Source organism: Narcine bancroftii, chromosome 4 (assembly GCF_036971445.1).
Source record: "Narcine bancroftii isolate sNarBan1 chromosome 4, sNarBan1.hap1, whole genome shotgun sequence".
Taxonomy (NCBI): Eukaryota; Metazoa; Chordata; class Chondrichthyes; order Torpediniformes; family Narcinidae; genus Narcine; species Narcine bancroftii.
In genome coordinates, this window is record NC_091472.1 from 26,679,822 (window position 1) to 26,693,205 (window position 13,384).

Sequence of the window (13,384 nt, forward strand, 5' to 3'; positions counted from 1 at the left end):
GCATTGTCCACCAACTTTCTCATCTATTTTTTCACCCTGGTCATTTGTATGAATCACAAAAAAAAGTGGTCCCAACACCAATCCTTGAGAACACAATCAATGAAAGAATTCAAGCCAACATAACCTTTCACCACTACCCTTAGTCTTCTATGGGCCAGTCAATTTGGAATTCAACCCACCAGTTCACCATGGATCATATACATCTGTATCTTCTGGATGAGCCATGAGGGACCTTGTAAAATGCCTTACTACCATGCAGACAACATCTGTTGCCTGACTCTCATCGACCACTTTTATCACTTCCTCAAAAAAATTCAAACATGTTTCCAACACATTACTTGCTCCACAATCTGTCAATGTATTTCCAAATATGTGTACATCCCCAAATATCCTCTCCAGTAGTTTCCTTACCACTGATGTGAGGTCCATTGGCTGATTATTTTCTGTAGTGGTTCTATTTCCCTTCTTGGACAAACATACAATATTGGCTACTCTCCAGTCCTTTGGGACCTCACCTATCATCAGTGAGAATAAAGAGATCTCAATCATGGCCCAAGCAATATCCTCCTGTAACTCTTTCAATAATTGGGACCGAAGGATTGGTCATAACTCAGATTGATCATAAGTCAGATTTGCATGTCTTAATGAGGCATTAAAACAATTTAAAAAAAATGTTCAACAAATAAAACTTTAATGAAAAATCTTTAACTGCATTTTTTTTTAAAAAGGAAAATTACCTGTGGGTGGACATAACTCGTGCAGCTCATTGGTTGAGGACTACCTATATATCCCATCATGCCTGGGGCATTTATCCACCTTAATACTCTTCTAATGTCCCAGCATAATCTCTTTCTTGACAGCAGATGCAACACCCTAAAATATACTATGCTTCTTAGCATCATCTTTCACAGGATTCTCCTTGGTGAATACCAATCCAACGTACATTTCATATCTTGGCCACTTCCTCTGACTTCAAACATAAATTTTCTCCTTGGCCAAGAACAACAAGCTACACAAAAGAAAGCCCGACTGTTTGGTAAAGGTGAACAGCCAAAAGGCTCAGTGAGCACTAAGTGTACCCTTGAAGATATAATGAGAGAATCTGAGAATTTCAAATTTATAAAAAAACGGCTAAGTATTTTAAGGTTGTGAACAATATCCAAATTGCCATGGGTAACTTGGATGCAAGAGTTGACTGTAGAAGATGAAATGGAAAATATAAAGAAGAGACTGGAAAATGTAGAGTATGAACAAATGCGCGGGCCATGGAAAGGAACAAAATATGGGAAAAATTGAATACGCTAGAAAATGTTATAACAAGGAATTAAATCAAGGTTGTTGGAATTAAAGAAGGTACAGAGGTCCAGATCTTATTAGTTTCTTCCAAGAATGGATACACAGAACACTGAATGCAGAAAAGGTTTGACAAAATATTGAAGTTGAAAGGGCACGTAAAAACAACGTTCTAATATTGATCAAATGCTTAAAGGCATCAAGACAGGGAAAAGATAGTGTCTGCAGCAGTGAAAGGAACAATAGAGAGAGGAGGTCCACTGGAAATGTGAAGGACATTCTTCTATTCAGATGCAAGTGCTGCACTGTAGAAGCAAAGATGAGAATTAATCTGGTTAAAAAATCTCTGGCAGAAAAGCTACAAGTTTGTGCTGAGACATACAGCAACTTTGAAAATCATTCTGCTGGATGGTGGAAAAATTTTTTTTTAAGACTTTAAATTAGCAGTAGAGTTTGCAGAAACATTGCAATGTTAGACCAGAGGAGTGATTAATTCATGACAACTTTGTATTTTTCTGTTTTATTTAGATATTACTTTTGTATAAAAAGATTGAGTAATTATCATATAGAGAATTTTACGGGGTGGGGGGGGGGAAGTCTGGGGTGATGGGAACCTGATCCCTATCATATCATGTGTATATGTGTGGTATTTGCCACAATCCATAAAATGGAGGGCGGGGGTAGCATTGTATACTATATTAACAACATTAGTGGGGGGAGGGCAGGGGGTTGCTTAATTATTAAGGACACAGTATTTGTTATGTTAAATTTATTTTAATTATATTCTTTCTTTTCCTTTCCTACTTGGTTTGCTGGAGGGTGCGCATGTCATCACAGAAGAAAAATAAGCAACTTTTTGGAGAAGGCCCGTGGGGAGAAGGGATGGGAAGGATAAAGAGAGTATAATTAGCTTTTGTAGAGATGAATAATAGTCAAATTTATGTTTTAATGGGCCAGTGATGAGGGAAAAAAAAGGGAATTGATCTAGTATTCCGACAAGAAACTCATTTAGTTGAAAAAGAGCATCAAAAACTAAAGAAGGACTGCCTCCTCGATCAATTCGAAAGTAAGAGGAAAAGTGATCTTAATGTGGAAAAACCTTCCAGTTAGAATACAGGGTGTAGTAATAGATCCAGCAGGTAGGTAATAGTGGACTGTCAAATACATTCTGAATCTTGTACCCTTATGAATCAATATGCGCCAAATGATGATGAGAAATTCATCCATGAAACATTTCTTAATTTGGCAGATGACTATGAAAATGTTTTAATGGGAGGAGATTTCAATTTTTGTCTGGACCCAATTCTATATAGATCAACAAGAGCAGTGATAAGGGCAAAAGCCACTTTGCGAATAATGAGAGAGCTGAACTTAGTGGATGCTTGGAGAAGGATTCATCCAAGAGAAAGAGATTAAAAGGAGGGTTAAGGATAGAATAGGTCCACTGGATGATGGGACCGGTGAACTATGTCAGGAACCATATGAGATTGGAGAAATATTGAACAATTTTTTTCTCGTCCGTATTCACGGGGGGAAAGGGACATTGGGGCTATACAAGATAAGAGAGGCAATTATGTAAAGGATGGGGATTAGTAAAGCGAGAGTTTTGGAGCTTCTTGGGTCAATTAAGGTGGATAAATCTCCTGGTCCGGATGGGATTTTTTCCAGGACTTTAAGGGAGGTCAGGGAACAAATAGCGTGGACACTGTCAGTGATTTTTCAAAGATCACTGGAGGAGGGGGTGGTACCACAGGATTAGAGGGTTGCAAATGTTGTTCAATTGTTCAAAAAAGGCAGTAGATGTAGGCCAAGTAATTATCGGCCAGTAAGTTTGATTTTGGTGGTGGGGAAGGTTATGGAGGGTATTCTTCAAGATAGTATACATGCATATCTGGATAGGCAGGGATTGATTAGGGGCACCCAGCATGGGTTTTTAAAAGGAAAGTCATGTTTGATGAACCTTGTTGAGTTTTTTGAGGAAGTGACAAAAAAGGTGGATGAAGGTAGGGCGGTGGATTTCAGTAAGGCTTTAGATAAGGTTCTGCATGGAAGGTTAATAAGGAAGGTTCAGTCACTAGAAATTACCAGAGAGATTGTGACATGGGTTCAGAGATGGCTAGGAGATAGACAGCAGAGAGTCATGGTGGACAACTATATGTCAGGTTGGAAGCCTGTGACAAGCAGGGTGCCTCAGGGTTCGGTGCTGGGTCCCTTGTTGTTTATCTATCAGTTATATTAATGATTTAGAGGAGGGTGTGGTTAACTGAGTAAGCAAATATGTGGATGATATGAAAATAGGGGGAGTGGTGGATAGTGAGGTAGATTTTCTTGGATTACAGAAAGATTTGGTTTGTTTGGAAGAGTGGGCTGAAAGATGGCAGATGGAATTCAATGTAGACAAGTGTGAGGTGTTGCATTTCGGTAAAAATAACCAAAATAGGACATATACAGTTAAGGGGAGGTCTTTGAGGCACGCAGAGGAGCAAAGCGACCTGGGGGTTATGGTACAGAGTTTACTGAAGGTGGATTCCCATGTAGACAGGGTGGTTAAGAAGGCATATGGTGTGCTGGCCTTGATAAGTCATAGTATAGAGTATAGGAGCTGGGAGGTGATGCTGCAGCTGTTTAAGGCATTGGTGAGGCCAGGTTTGGAGTACTGTGCTTAGTTCTGGTTTCCAAATTCAAGGATATAGATAAGGTGGAGAGGGTGCAGAGAAGGTTTACAAGGATGTTGCCTGGCTTACAGCATCTGGATTACAGGGAGAGATTAAGGAGACTGGGATTTTATTCATTGGAACGTAGACGACTGAGAGGGGACTTGATAGAGGTATTTAAAATTAGGAAAGGAATAGACTAGACATAAACAGACTATTTCCTCTGAGGGCAGGGGAGGTTGGAACAAGAGGCCATGAGTTAAGGGTAAGGGGGCAACACTTTAGGAGAAATATTAGAGGTGGCTTTTTCACTCAGCAAGTGGTGGCAGAATGGAATTAACTTCCAAATGAGATAGTTGCGTCAGGGTCCCTTCTGTCATTTAAGAGAAGGTTGGATGTGTGCATGGAGGTGAGGGGGTTGGAGGGTTATTGGCGATGAGCGGGAGGTTTGAGCTATTGGAGTTGTTCTAGTCAACTGGTGCGGACTCGAAAGGACGACATGGCCTGTTTCCGCTCCGTAAATGGTTATATGGTTATATTCTTTCTATTCAAATAGACAACTCCTATTCTAGGATAGATTTATTTTTGATATCAGCCCGATTACAGGGTAGGATCATGGATTCTGAATATAAAGTGAGAATTTTATCTGATTACTCATCTCTTATATTAATTATCATTACATCAGATAAAAAGAAATCGGTCTATAGATGGCACCTTAATTCTTCGCTGTTGAGAAGATCAGACTTTTGTGATTTTATTAGGAAACAAATTCAGTTATTTTGTGAAACAACTGCAATTCAACTATTGATAAATTTATTATATAGAATGCTCTGAAAGCATATTTAAGAGGACAAATTATAAGCTATACTTCTAAGATCACGAAGGAATATACAGGAGAGGTGGAGCAACTGGAAAGCGAAATGCTTTATTTGGAAAAGGACTTCAAATGAGGGGTTCTGAAGAGAAGCATAGACAGCTTATTAATAAAATAATTCAGTATAACACATTGCAAATATATAGAAAAGAAAAAAACAATAACAAGAACTAAACAGAAGTATTATGAACTAGGTGAAAGAGCCCATAAAGTACTTTCTTGGCAGTTGAAAGCAGAACAGGTCTCGAGAACAATCAATGTGATAAAAAAAATGCAAATATAACCAGTTACAAGCCTCAAAAAAAATGAATGAGGCTTTTAGGCAATTTTATTCCAAGTTAAACCAATCAGAATCTCAAGGAAACATTAATAAGATAGTCGAGCTTCTCTCACAAATTAGGCTTCCAAGGTTGGACCTGGAAGAACAGGTAGAACTTAATGCCCCCTTTACCTATTAGGAGGTGAAGGAGGCGCTGGGTTCTTTGCAAATCAATAAAATCTCCAGGAGAGGATAGTTTCCCCTCTGAATTTTATAAAGAATTTAAAGATTTGCTGATTCCTTTTTTTAAAAAAACAGAGGTGCTAGATTAGGCATTGGAAACACAGACACACCCAGAATCATTCTCAACAGCAATAATTACAGTAATGACAAAAAAAAGAGATCCTTTAAAAGTGTCATCTTATGGACCTATTTCACTGTTAAATTCAGATTACAAGATCATTGCCAAAGCCATGGCAAATAGATAACAGAAACTTTTGCCAAAATTAATATGGACAAAACAGGCTTTGTGAAAAAGAGACAATCTGCTGATAATGTAAGTAGATTGCTTAGTATAATTCATCTGGCACAAAAGAGAGGTGATCTGAGTGTAGGTGTGGTGCAGAAAAAGTATTTGATAGACTGGAGTGGAACTTTCTATTTAAAGTACTGGAAAGATTTGGACCAGGGCAAAATTTTATAAATTGATTAAAGCACTGTACATTGATCCTAAAGCCAAAGTAGCTACAAATGGACAAGTGTGCACCATTCCAGTTGACAAGATCTAGTAGATCGACTGTCTCCAGCTCTTTTCATTCCAGCGACAGAACCATTTGCAGAAGCAACTGAGTGAGATATAAACATTAAGGGATTCAGGATAAACTAAGAGGAATATATATATTTATTTTCTGATGATGTATTGATATATTTGATAGAGCCAGTAACTTTGTTACAGAAACTGTACTCAAAACTGGAAGATTATGGGAAAGTTTCAGGTTACAAAACAAACTGGGATAAGAGCCAAATTATGCCACTTACAGAAGGGCACTATACTCAGTGTCAAAGAGACACCCAATTTAAGTGGCCATTAAATGGGATAAAATATTTAGGAATACATACAGATGACAATTTAAATAATTTATACAAATTAAATTACTCAAAGAGGGTAAAGAAGACGAACAGGTGGATAATTTTACTAATAACATTAGTTGGAAGAGTTAATTGAGACAAAATGAACATATTTCCAAGAGTTCAGTACCAATTTCAAATATTGCCCATCCCATTAACTAATAAATCAATTTTTTTTTCCTTTGGAAGGGTAAGATGTCCAGACTCTCCATAGAGAAGATAGCATAGAAATAATGAGTTGGGAAGTTTACAGCTCCAAAATTTTTTTTAAAAAGTTACGAAGCAGCCCAGATAAGATTTGCTAACTTCCCTTTGTGAGGAAAAAGACAAACATGGATGGATGAAAATAGAAGTAGAAAAGGTAGGAGAGAGAATAGCAAAAATGAGATATATAAATGGGAAGTGAAATTATTATCTGGTGAGAAAGAAGCCCCCTTGTTAAAATATATAATATCTGGTATAAATTATGAGATTGGAACATAAAGGGGGTCCATCTCATAATAAAACCTCTGATTCAAAACAGGCATATCTTTTACAATGGGCTGTAGCAGACTTCAACAGGGATTTTATCTGAAGGCTGCAACTGGCAATTGGAGTCGGGTGACTCAGGCAGTTGGATTTGAAAACTCAGATCAGCTGGAAGCTGATTGGGCAATAGAACTCCAGGAAACTTGTGATACAGGGTGGTATTAATTCACTTCAACTCAACAGTCTTGAGAGATGGTATTATTGACTGGAATTTTACACAGTATCTGCAGCAGTGAGTATGAAATTTACAACTAATTAGTTTTTTTTCTGTAATAAAATTTTTGAGATGGTCTTGAAAAGGGATCAGATATATTGAGGATTGTTATGAGCAGGGGAAACATGTCACTTGGACAATTAAAAAATAAAAATAGAATCCTTAACAACTCAATCTTTTGCAATTTTCAATTAAGAGCATTCACAAGGGAAAAGTTGGGGCCAACAATGTTTTTAATCAAACTGTGGTGACGTGGAGACTCTGATTTGAAAAGGAAACACAAACAAATTCACTTCAGTAATGCATTTCTTACTTAAAAGGGGAGCCCCCAAACAGGGGTTCATAAGTCTGGAGAGATGGGAATCAGGCTTAAATCTAAGTATTGATGAGCAACATTGGTCTGATTTATGTAAGGACAGTATGATAAATACAATAAATGTAAGATATAGATTAATATGATACAATTTTTTGCATCAGTTATATCTCACAATGCAAAAAATTAAATGTTAGTCAGACTTATCAGATAAATGTTTTAGATATGGCAAATTGGGAACTTTCTTGCACTTGACTTGGTCATCTTCCAAAGCGAGATCTTTTTGGGTGGGTTTAGGAATTTTTTTAAGAACAGATTATTGTAATTCCATTTTCCCAAAACCCAAAATTGTTTTTACTGGGAAATATAATGGGGATAAGACCAAAAATGACATTAATCTAAATATCTATTTGAATTTGTTATAATTGCAATGACCAGAAATTGTATTGCAGTTACTTGGAAGTCTAACTCCCATTTAGGTAGGGCACACTGGAATGCAGAAATGCATAGCTGTGTTCCCCTTGAGAAAATTACTTACAACCTAAGAAACAAGTATGACATATTTCTGCAAATATGGAGACCATATTTACAGATGTCAAGTGTAAATCTTTAGTTGAGTTTCTTCCAGTCCTTGTTTCCATGTTAACCTTCTCCAAAGACCAGTTAAATAATTAATTGAAATCCTTGGAGGGAATGGTGCTTTCCAGCAGCCTTTCCTATTTTTCCACTCTATCTTTTTTCTTCTTCTCTTCTCATATACTTCAGGGTTTTTTGGGTGGGTGGGTGGGAGGGAGGATGGAGAGTTTGGGTTACAACCATCATACAGCATAAATTTGTCTACTTACGTATTTGTATTTTTAAAATTTTGTATTTGACTACATGTATGGTCTAAAGATTTTTAAATAAGCTATTTTAAAAAAAAAATTCCTCCTTGGCCCTTGAGAGGGCCTGCACACCAAAGATATTTCATGGCTACTTTTGCTTCCCTTATGCCCTGTTTGGGCTATTCCTGCAATCCTTGCATTCCTTCAGGGCCTTGAGCCTTTTTCTTTTTAACCAGATTTATGCCTTTTATCATCTATGGTTCTCTTACTTTGCCATCCCCGTCCTTCCATCTTACTGGAACAAACTGGTCCTGAACTCTCATCAGCTGGTCTTTAAACAGCTTCCACATATCAATTGTAGTCTTGCCTGAAAGCAGATACTTCCAATGAACTCCCTCGAGCTCCTGTCTGATAATGTCACAATTTTGCGATCCTCCAATTTATAATTTTCCCACGAATTCGCAGCTTATCTTTATTCAGAGCTATTTTGAAACTTGTGCAATTGTAATCATGCTCTCCCACTGAAACTCTGGTCATCTAGCCCGCCTCACTTCCCAGTACAAGATGGAATATGGCCCTTTTTCTTGGCCCCCACTACATGCTACTTCAAGAAACTCTCTTGGACACACCTAATAAATTTGACCCCATCAAAGCCTCTGGTAATGCGGACATTGTAGTCAATATTGGGTAATCCAAAGTCTCCCACCTCATCAACCCTGGTGATTTTACACTTTCCATAATCTGTCTACAGATGTTCCCCTATCTGTCAGTAGCTTTTGGGAGCCAATAGCATAAACCTATCAGAATAATTATACCTTCTTATGTTTGATCTCCACCCACACTGCCTCAGTGAATGAGCCTTTCATTATGTCCTCCTGAGTACAGCCATGATACTCTCCCTGACTGGTAATGCAACCTCTCCAAACACTATGTTTGTTCATTTCAGACCTCTGAGCAATTCAGGATTCTGAAGTTCTCAGGACCTTCCTTCTCCAATCAGAGTGATCTCCTCGGGCCTCTTTCCCATAACTCCTCAGCTACCCTCCACCTGTATCCATCTATGAACTCATGCTTGTTAGCCTGTTCTCCCCTTTCTCCCATGTTTTTATTCAGGCTTCAATTGTTGTCTTCTTTTCAAAACCAATACCCGATGAAGGGCCCAGGTCCAAAACGTTAGTTGATGCTCCGTGACCCTCTGACTTTTTCCAGCACGTTTATGTTTTGCTTGCAGGAATGAAGCACTGTTGTAACCAGAGGACTGCCTGCACCACAATATGGTGCTGGATGAGATGACAAATTGCTAAATAGTTTCCTTTAATCAGTTTAATGCATTCTGTCCAAATGTTCCACTCGTTCATTTAAAAGCAGCAAAAATAACTATGTTCCAATACTGATGTTGTACTATTGACCCAATCTCCCAGAGATAAATAGCCCAAGAGGAAGAATCCTCCATCATTTCCAAACCAGATGCTCCCAGATATATGAAGTGATTTGTTAACCAAAAGCAAGTTTACTTCAGCAAAATGATCCAGTGGATAAAAGGTCATGGACCACCAGCCCGTCTCTTAATCTCTCCCATGCCTAAGATTTTCCTCATGTATTGCTTTCAGTTTTTATTCACCATTGATAATCTTTCTATTCTTTCTCAGTCAACTCATGGTTTGAAATCCAACCATGGAGGGGTTTTTAAATCAGTCGATGACGTGGGAGGCTGAGCATGTTGCAAGGTACCAAGCCATTTGATGTTGGTGTAAAGATTGCACTTATTTTAAGTGGTTAAAGTAGAAAGTATGAGTTAAATTTAAAGCATGCAGTTTGACATGGTTTATACATCAATACCCCCTCCATAAATCTTCGTCCGCGAAGCCAAGCCAAAGAAGAAAAATACATCAATATCAACTGAACATAAGGGAGCAACTGCTGCATGTCATTCTAGTTTAATACAATGGATTAGATGGGATGATAATACAGAGGGGCTGTAGCTATTATTAGGTATCACTTCTATTTTAACTGAATACATCATCAGCTGTTTTAACCCTCAGCACATCTCATGCTTGGCAGAAGAGGAGCAGGACCATGAGTATTGATGAAAGATTGCTCTTTACATTTGCACATATCATATTATTGATACAAGAACATAAGAAACAGAAGCAGGAGTTGGCCATCGTGGCTGATCTGGCTGTGGACTCAGCTCCATCCATCTCCCTTTTCCCCCCATCTTTCTGCCTGCATCTTAAATATATTTAGTGAAGTAGCATCTGTGATCTCACTCACCAAAGAAGAAAGTCTCCCCTCCCCACCCCCCCCCCCCAGCAGATATGTTGTGGTTGCTGTTTCCCTGGAAGCCACCACAGCTGAATTTTACTTTGCATTTATCCAAAAGTAGCAGGATTTTCACGTTTCTTGAGCAGACGGAATCCCACCCCCCCCCTCCCACCCCCCCTCCCACCCCCCACCAGCTCACCCACCTTCCTCTGCTGCTGCTCCCAGGCAGGGTCCAGGAGGAGGTCTCGGTCCCAGTCATCCTCCTGCATCATGTACTCCCCCAGTTCGTCCTCGTCGTTGTGGTGATAGAACGGCACGCTCTCTTCCAGCTGGGTGGTCGTGCGGCTCTTCTCCAGGTGGGTGGTCGTGCGGCTCTCCTCCAGCTGGGTGGTCGTGCGGCTCTCCACACGGGTCATCATGGTGGTGGCGTGCCTCGGGCGATCGGAACCTCCTGGTCTGCTCGCTCGCAGGACGACCCACCTGCCCAGCTCCGCTCCCGCGCCCCTCACCCAGCCCCGGCGGCGAAACCCGGCACGCGCGCGCCCGCGTGGTCACGTGGGCGGCGGGGCGGGGACGCCTCCCTGGATGGGAGCAGTTCGGCCCGTCCGTCCCGCCCCCCCCCCCCCCCCCCTTGCATTAGCACCGCCTCCGTGATCCAGAGGAGCTGCCTTGTCCGAACGAGCATCGCTGTGCAACTGGAGCTAGGATGTGATTGAATGGCAGAGGCTGGAATCTGGAGCAAAAAAAAAGTCGACCTGGTGGAGGAAAAGAAGGGTTTGACGTTTCAGGTCGGGTCCCTTCATAAGAAATAGGAGCCTGCTCGGTCATTCAAAGAGATCATGGATGATCTAAAGATAGGGACATCTCCAACCACCTGCTTTTCCCCCACATCCCCCTAATTCCCCAACTTTTTAAAAAATCTGTCCAACCTTGTCTGAAATATATTTACTGAGGTCACCTCCACTGCTTCCAATGGACAGCAAATTCCATAGATTCACCATCCTCTGAGAAAAGGAGTTCGATGACCTTGGATCTTGAGGCTACGTCCTCTGGTCCCAGTCTCCGCCAATAATGGGAACAGCTCACCTACCTCTATCTTATCACAATTTTATAAGTTTCTACAAGATCCCCTCTCATTCTTTAAACTCAAAAGAGTTTAGCCAGCCTCAGACGACTTAATTTCTCCCCACAGGCCAAACCCCTCATCTCTAGAATCAACCTCCTCTGCACCGCCTGTAAGGAGCCCAGAACGGTTCACAATTCTCCAGATGCAGTCTCTCCAGTACCGTGTGTAGTTGCAGCATAACCTCCCTGCTCCTCAATTCAATCCCTCCAGAAATGGCCAACATTCCATTTGCCTTTCTGATAGCTTGCTGCAGTTGAAAACCAACCCACATGCATGAGCACTCCCAAGCATGCTGCAACTGCCTTCCATTTAAATAATAATCTGATCTTCCACATCATTCATGAAAACTAAGAGTACATTCAGCCTTTATAATGAGAGAAGGATGATCAGGATTTGCTATGAAGGTGAAGGGTGATGAACTGATGGGGAGGCTGAGGGATGGAGATGGGATACAGAGGCCATGGATTGGCAGGTACCCAACAAAGGGAGAAAGAGAAGAGAAAACCAGGGGAGGAAGACGAGCCATACAGGGTGCAGCTGGAGGGTGATAACTGGAAACAAAAGCTATCAATAGTAGAGCCTGATAAAAGGTCCTAACTCACCATAACATAATGGAAACTACTGGGGGAGAGATGAGGAACAGATTAGATCAGATGAAAGGAGAGGTGATCAAGTTGGTGGAAATGTTCAATCCAGGAAGAATGTTCCCAATTCTGGGGAAGTCCACAACAAGGGGGTCACAGTCTCAGGAGATGAGTTATACCATTTAGGACTGAGATGAGAATTATTTTCTCTCAGAGAGTTGTGAACCTCCCTTCCACAGGGAGTTGTTGAAGCCAGTTCATTTGATGTGTTCAAAAGGGCATTGGATGTGGCCCTTTTGGTGAAAGGTATCAAGGGGTATGGAGAGAAAGTAGGAACAGGCTAATGAATTCAAGTCATCAGCCATGATCATACTGAATGGTGAAGCAAACTCCAAAGGCCAAATGGCCTTCTTCTGCTCCTATTTTATGTTTCTAACCCCGCCCAACCAGTCATCATTTTACTCGCGATCTTCTCTCTGTGCACTGAAGGATTCCATCCAATTTCCCCAATTTAGGTGGCTAATAGAGCAAAAAAAAACTTATTTGCTTTATTTCTGGTAAGTAGATAATTAGTTTTAATTGGTAAAACATATAATTGCCAACTTATTTGTTGATAATTGTATTTTATAATTAGTGAGTGTAGCCTTGCAATACTGTCATATTATTAAATTACATAACGCCAAGTACAACATGATGGCCACCAAGAGCAGATCTTGTTATGAGCCCAGAGGGCTCATAAACCCAGCAGCAGTGGATATTCACCAGGACAAATGGTTAGTTCAACAAAAGTTGCTTTTAATTATCTTTAAACATGAAAACAGAATTACACTCCAACAAACCTTTTCCAATTTATCTCCCAAAAACATTTCTACGTACGCTGTCACACTTGCAAGACCTTTGTGAGAAGCAGAAGTACCTTCACAGAATTTGCTCGAGACCAAAATTGAGAACAAAGAACTTTTATTATACTCTTACAACAATGCAAAGTTGGGTGCTTCCCCTTACCCTGGGAATACACACAGATACTGAGGCTGACCCAACTTTTATACATTTCATTTCAGTACAGAGATACCTTCCCCCTAACATTCTTCTGCCTCCTGGATTGGTTTAGCATTAGGTAATTCTGCCCACGTGGATTCTAACTTCTTATCAGTTTATGTGCCTTCCTGCAAACTTGTTAGCCAGGAAATATCATGTCTTTGTTCTTTACTCATTAATCATTCCCCAAGACTTGCTAAAGCTATTTACTTGCTATCCTGTTTTGAAGATCCTTATTTTATTATACTTTTATAACCCTTCCTCCCATTCCAGCATCCCTTCAC

General features: G+C 40.2%; 1 protein-coding gene across 1 annotated transcript in view; it reads right to left on the reverse strand.

The window, feature by feature from the left end:
* Positions 1–10,890, reverse strand: part of LOC138760415 (alpha-actinin-2-like) — a 134,891-nt gene extending 124,001 nt beyond the window's left edge. Inside the window, exon 1 of the mRNA XM_069930984.1 lies at positions 10,556–10,890. Coding sequence (XP_069787085.1) covers positions 10,556–10,771 — 216 coding nt within the window. The 5' untranslated portion in view covers positions 10,772–10,890. The remainder of the gene's footprint in view (positions 1–10,555) is intronic.
* Positions 10,891–13,384: the final 2,494 nt, after the last annotated feature.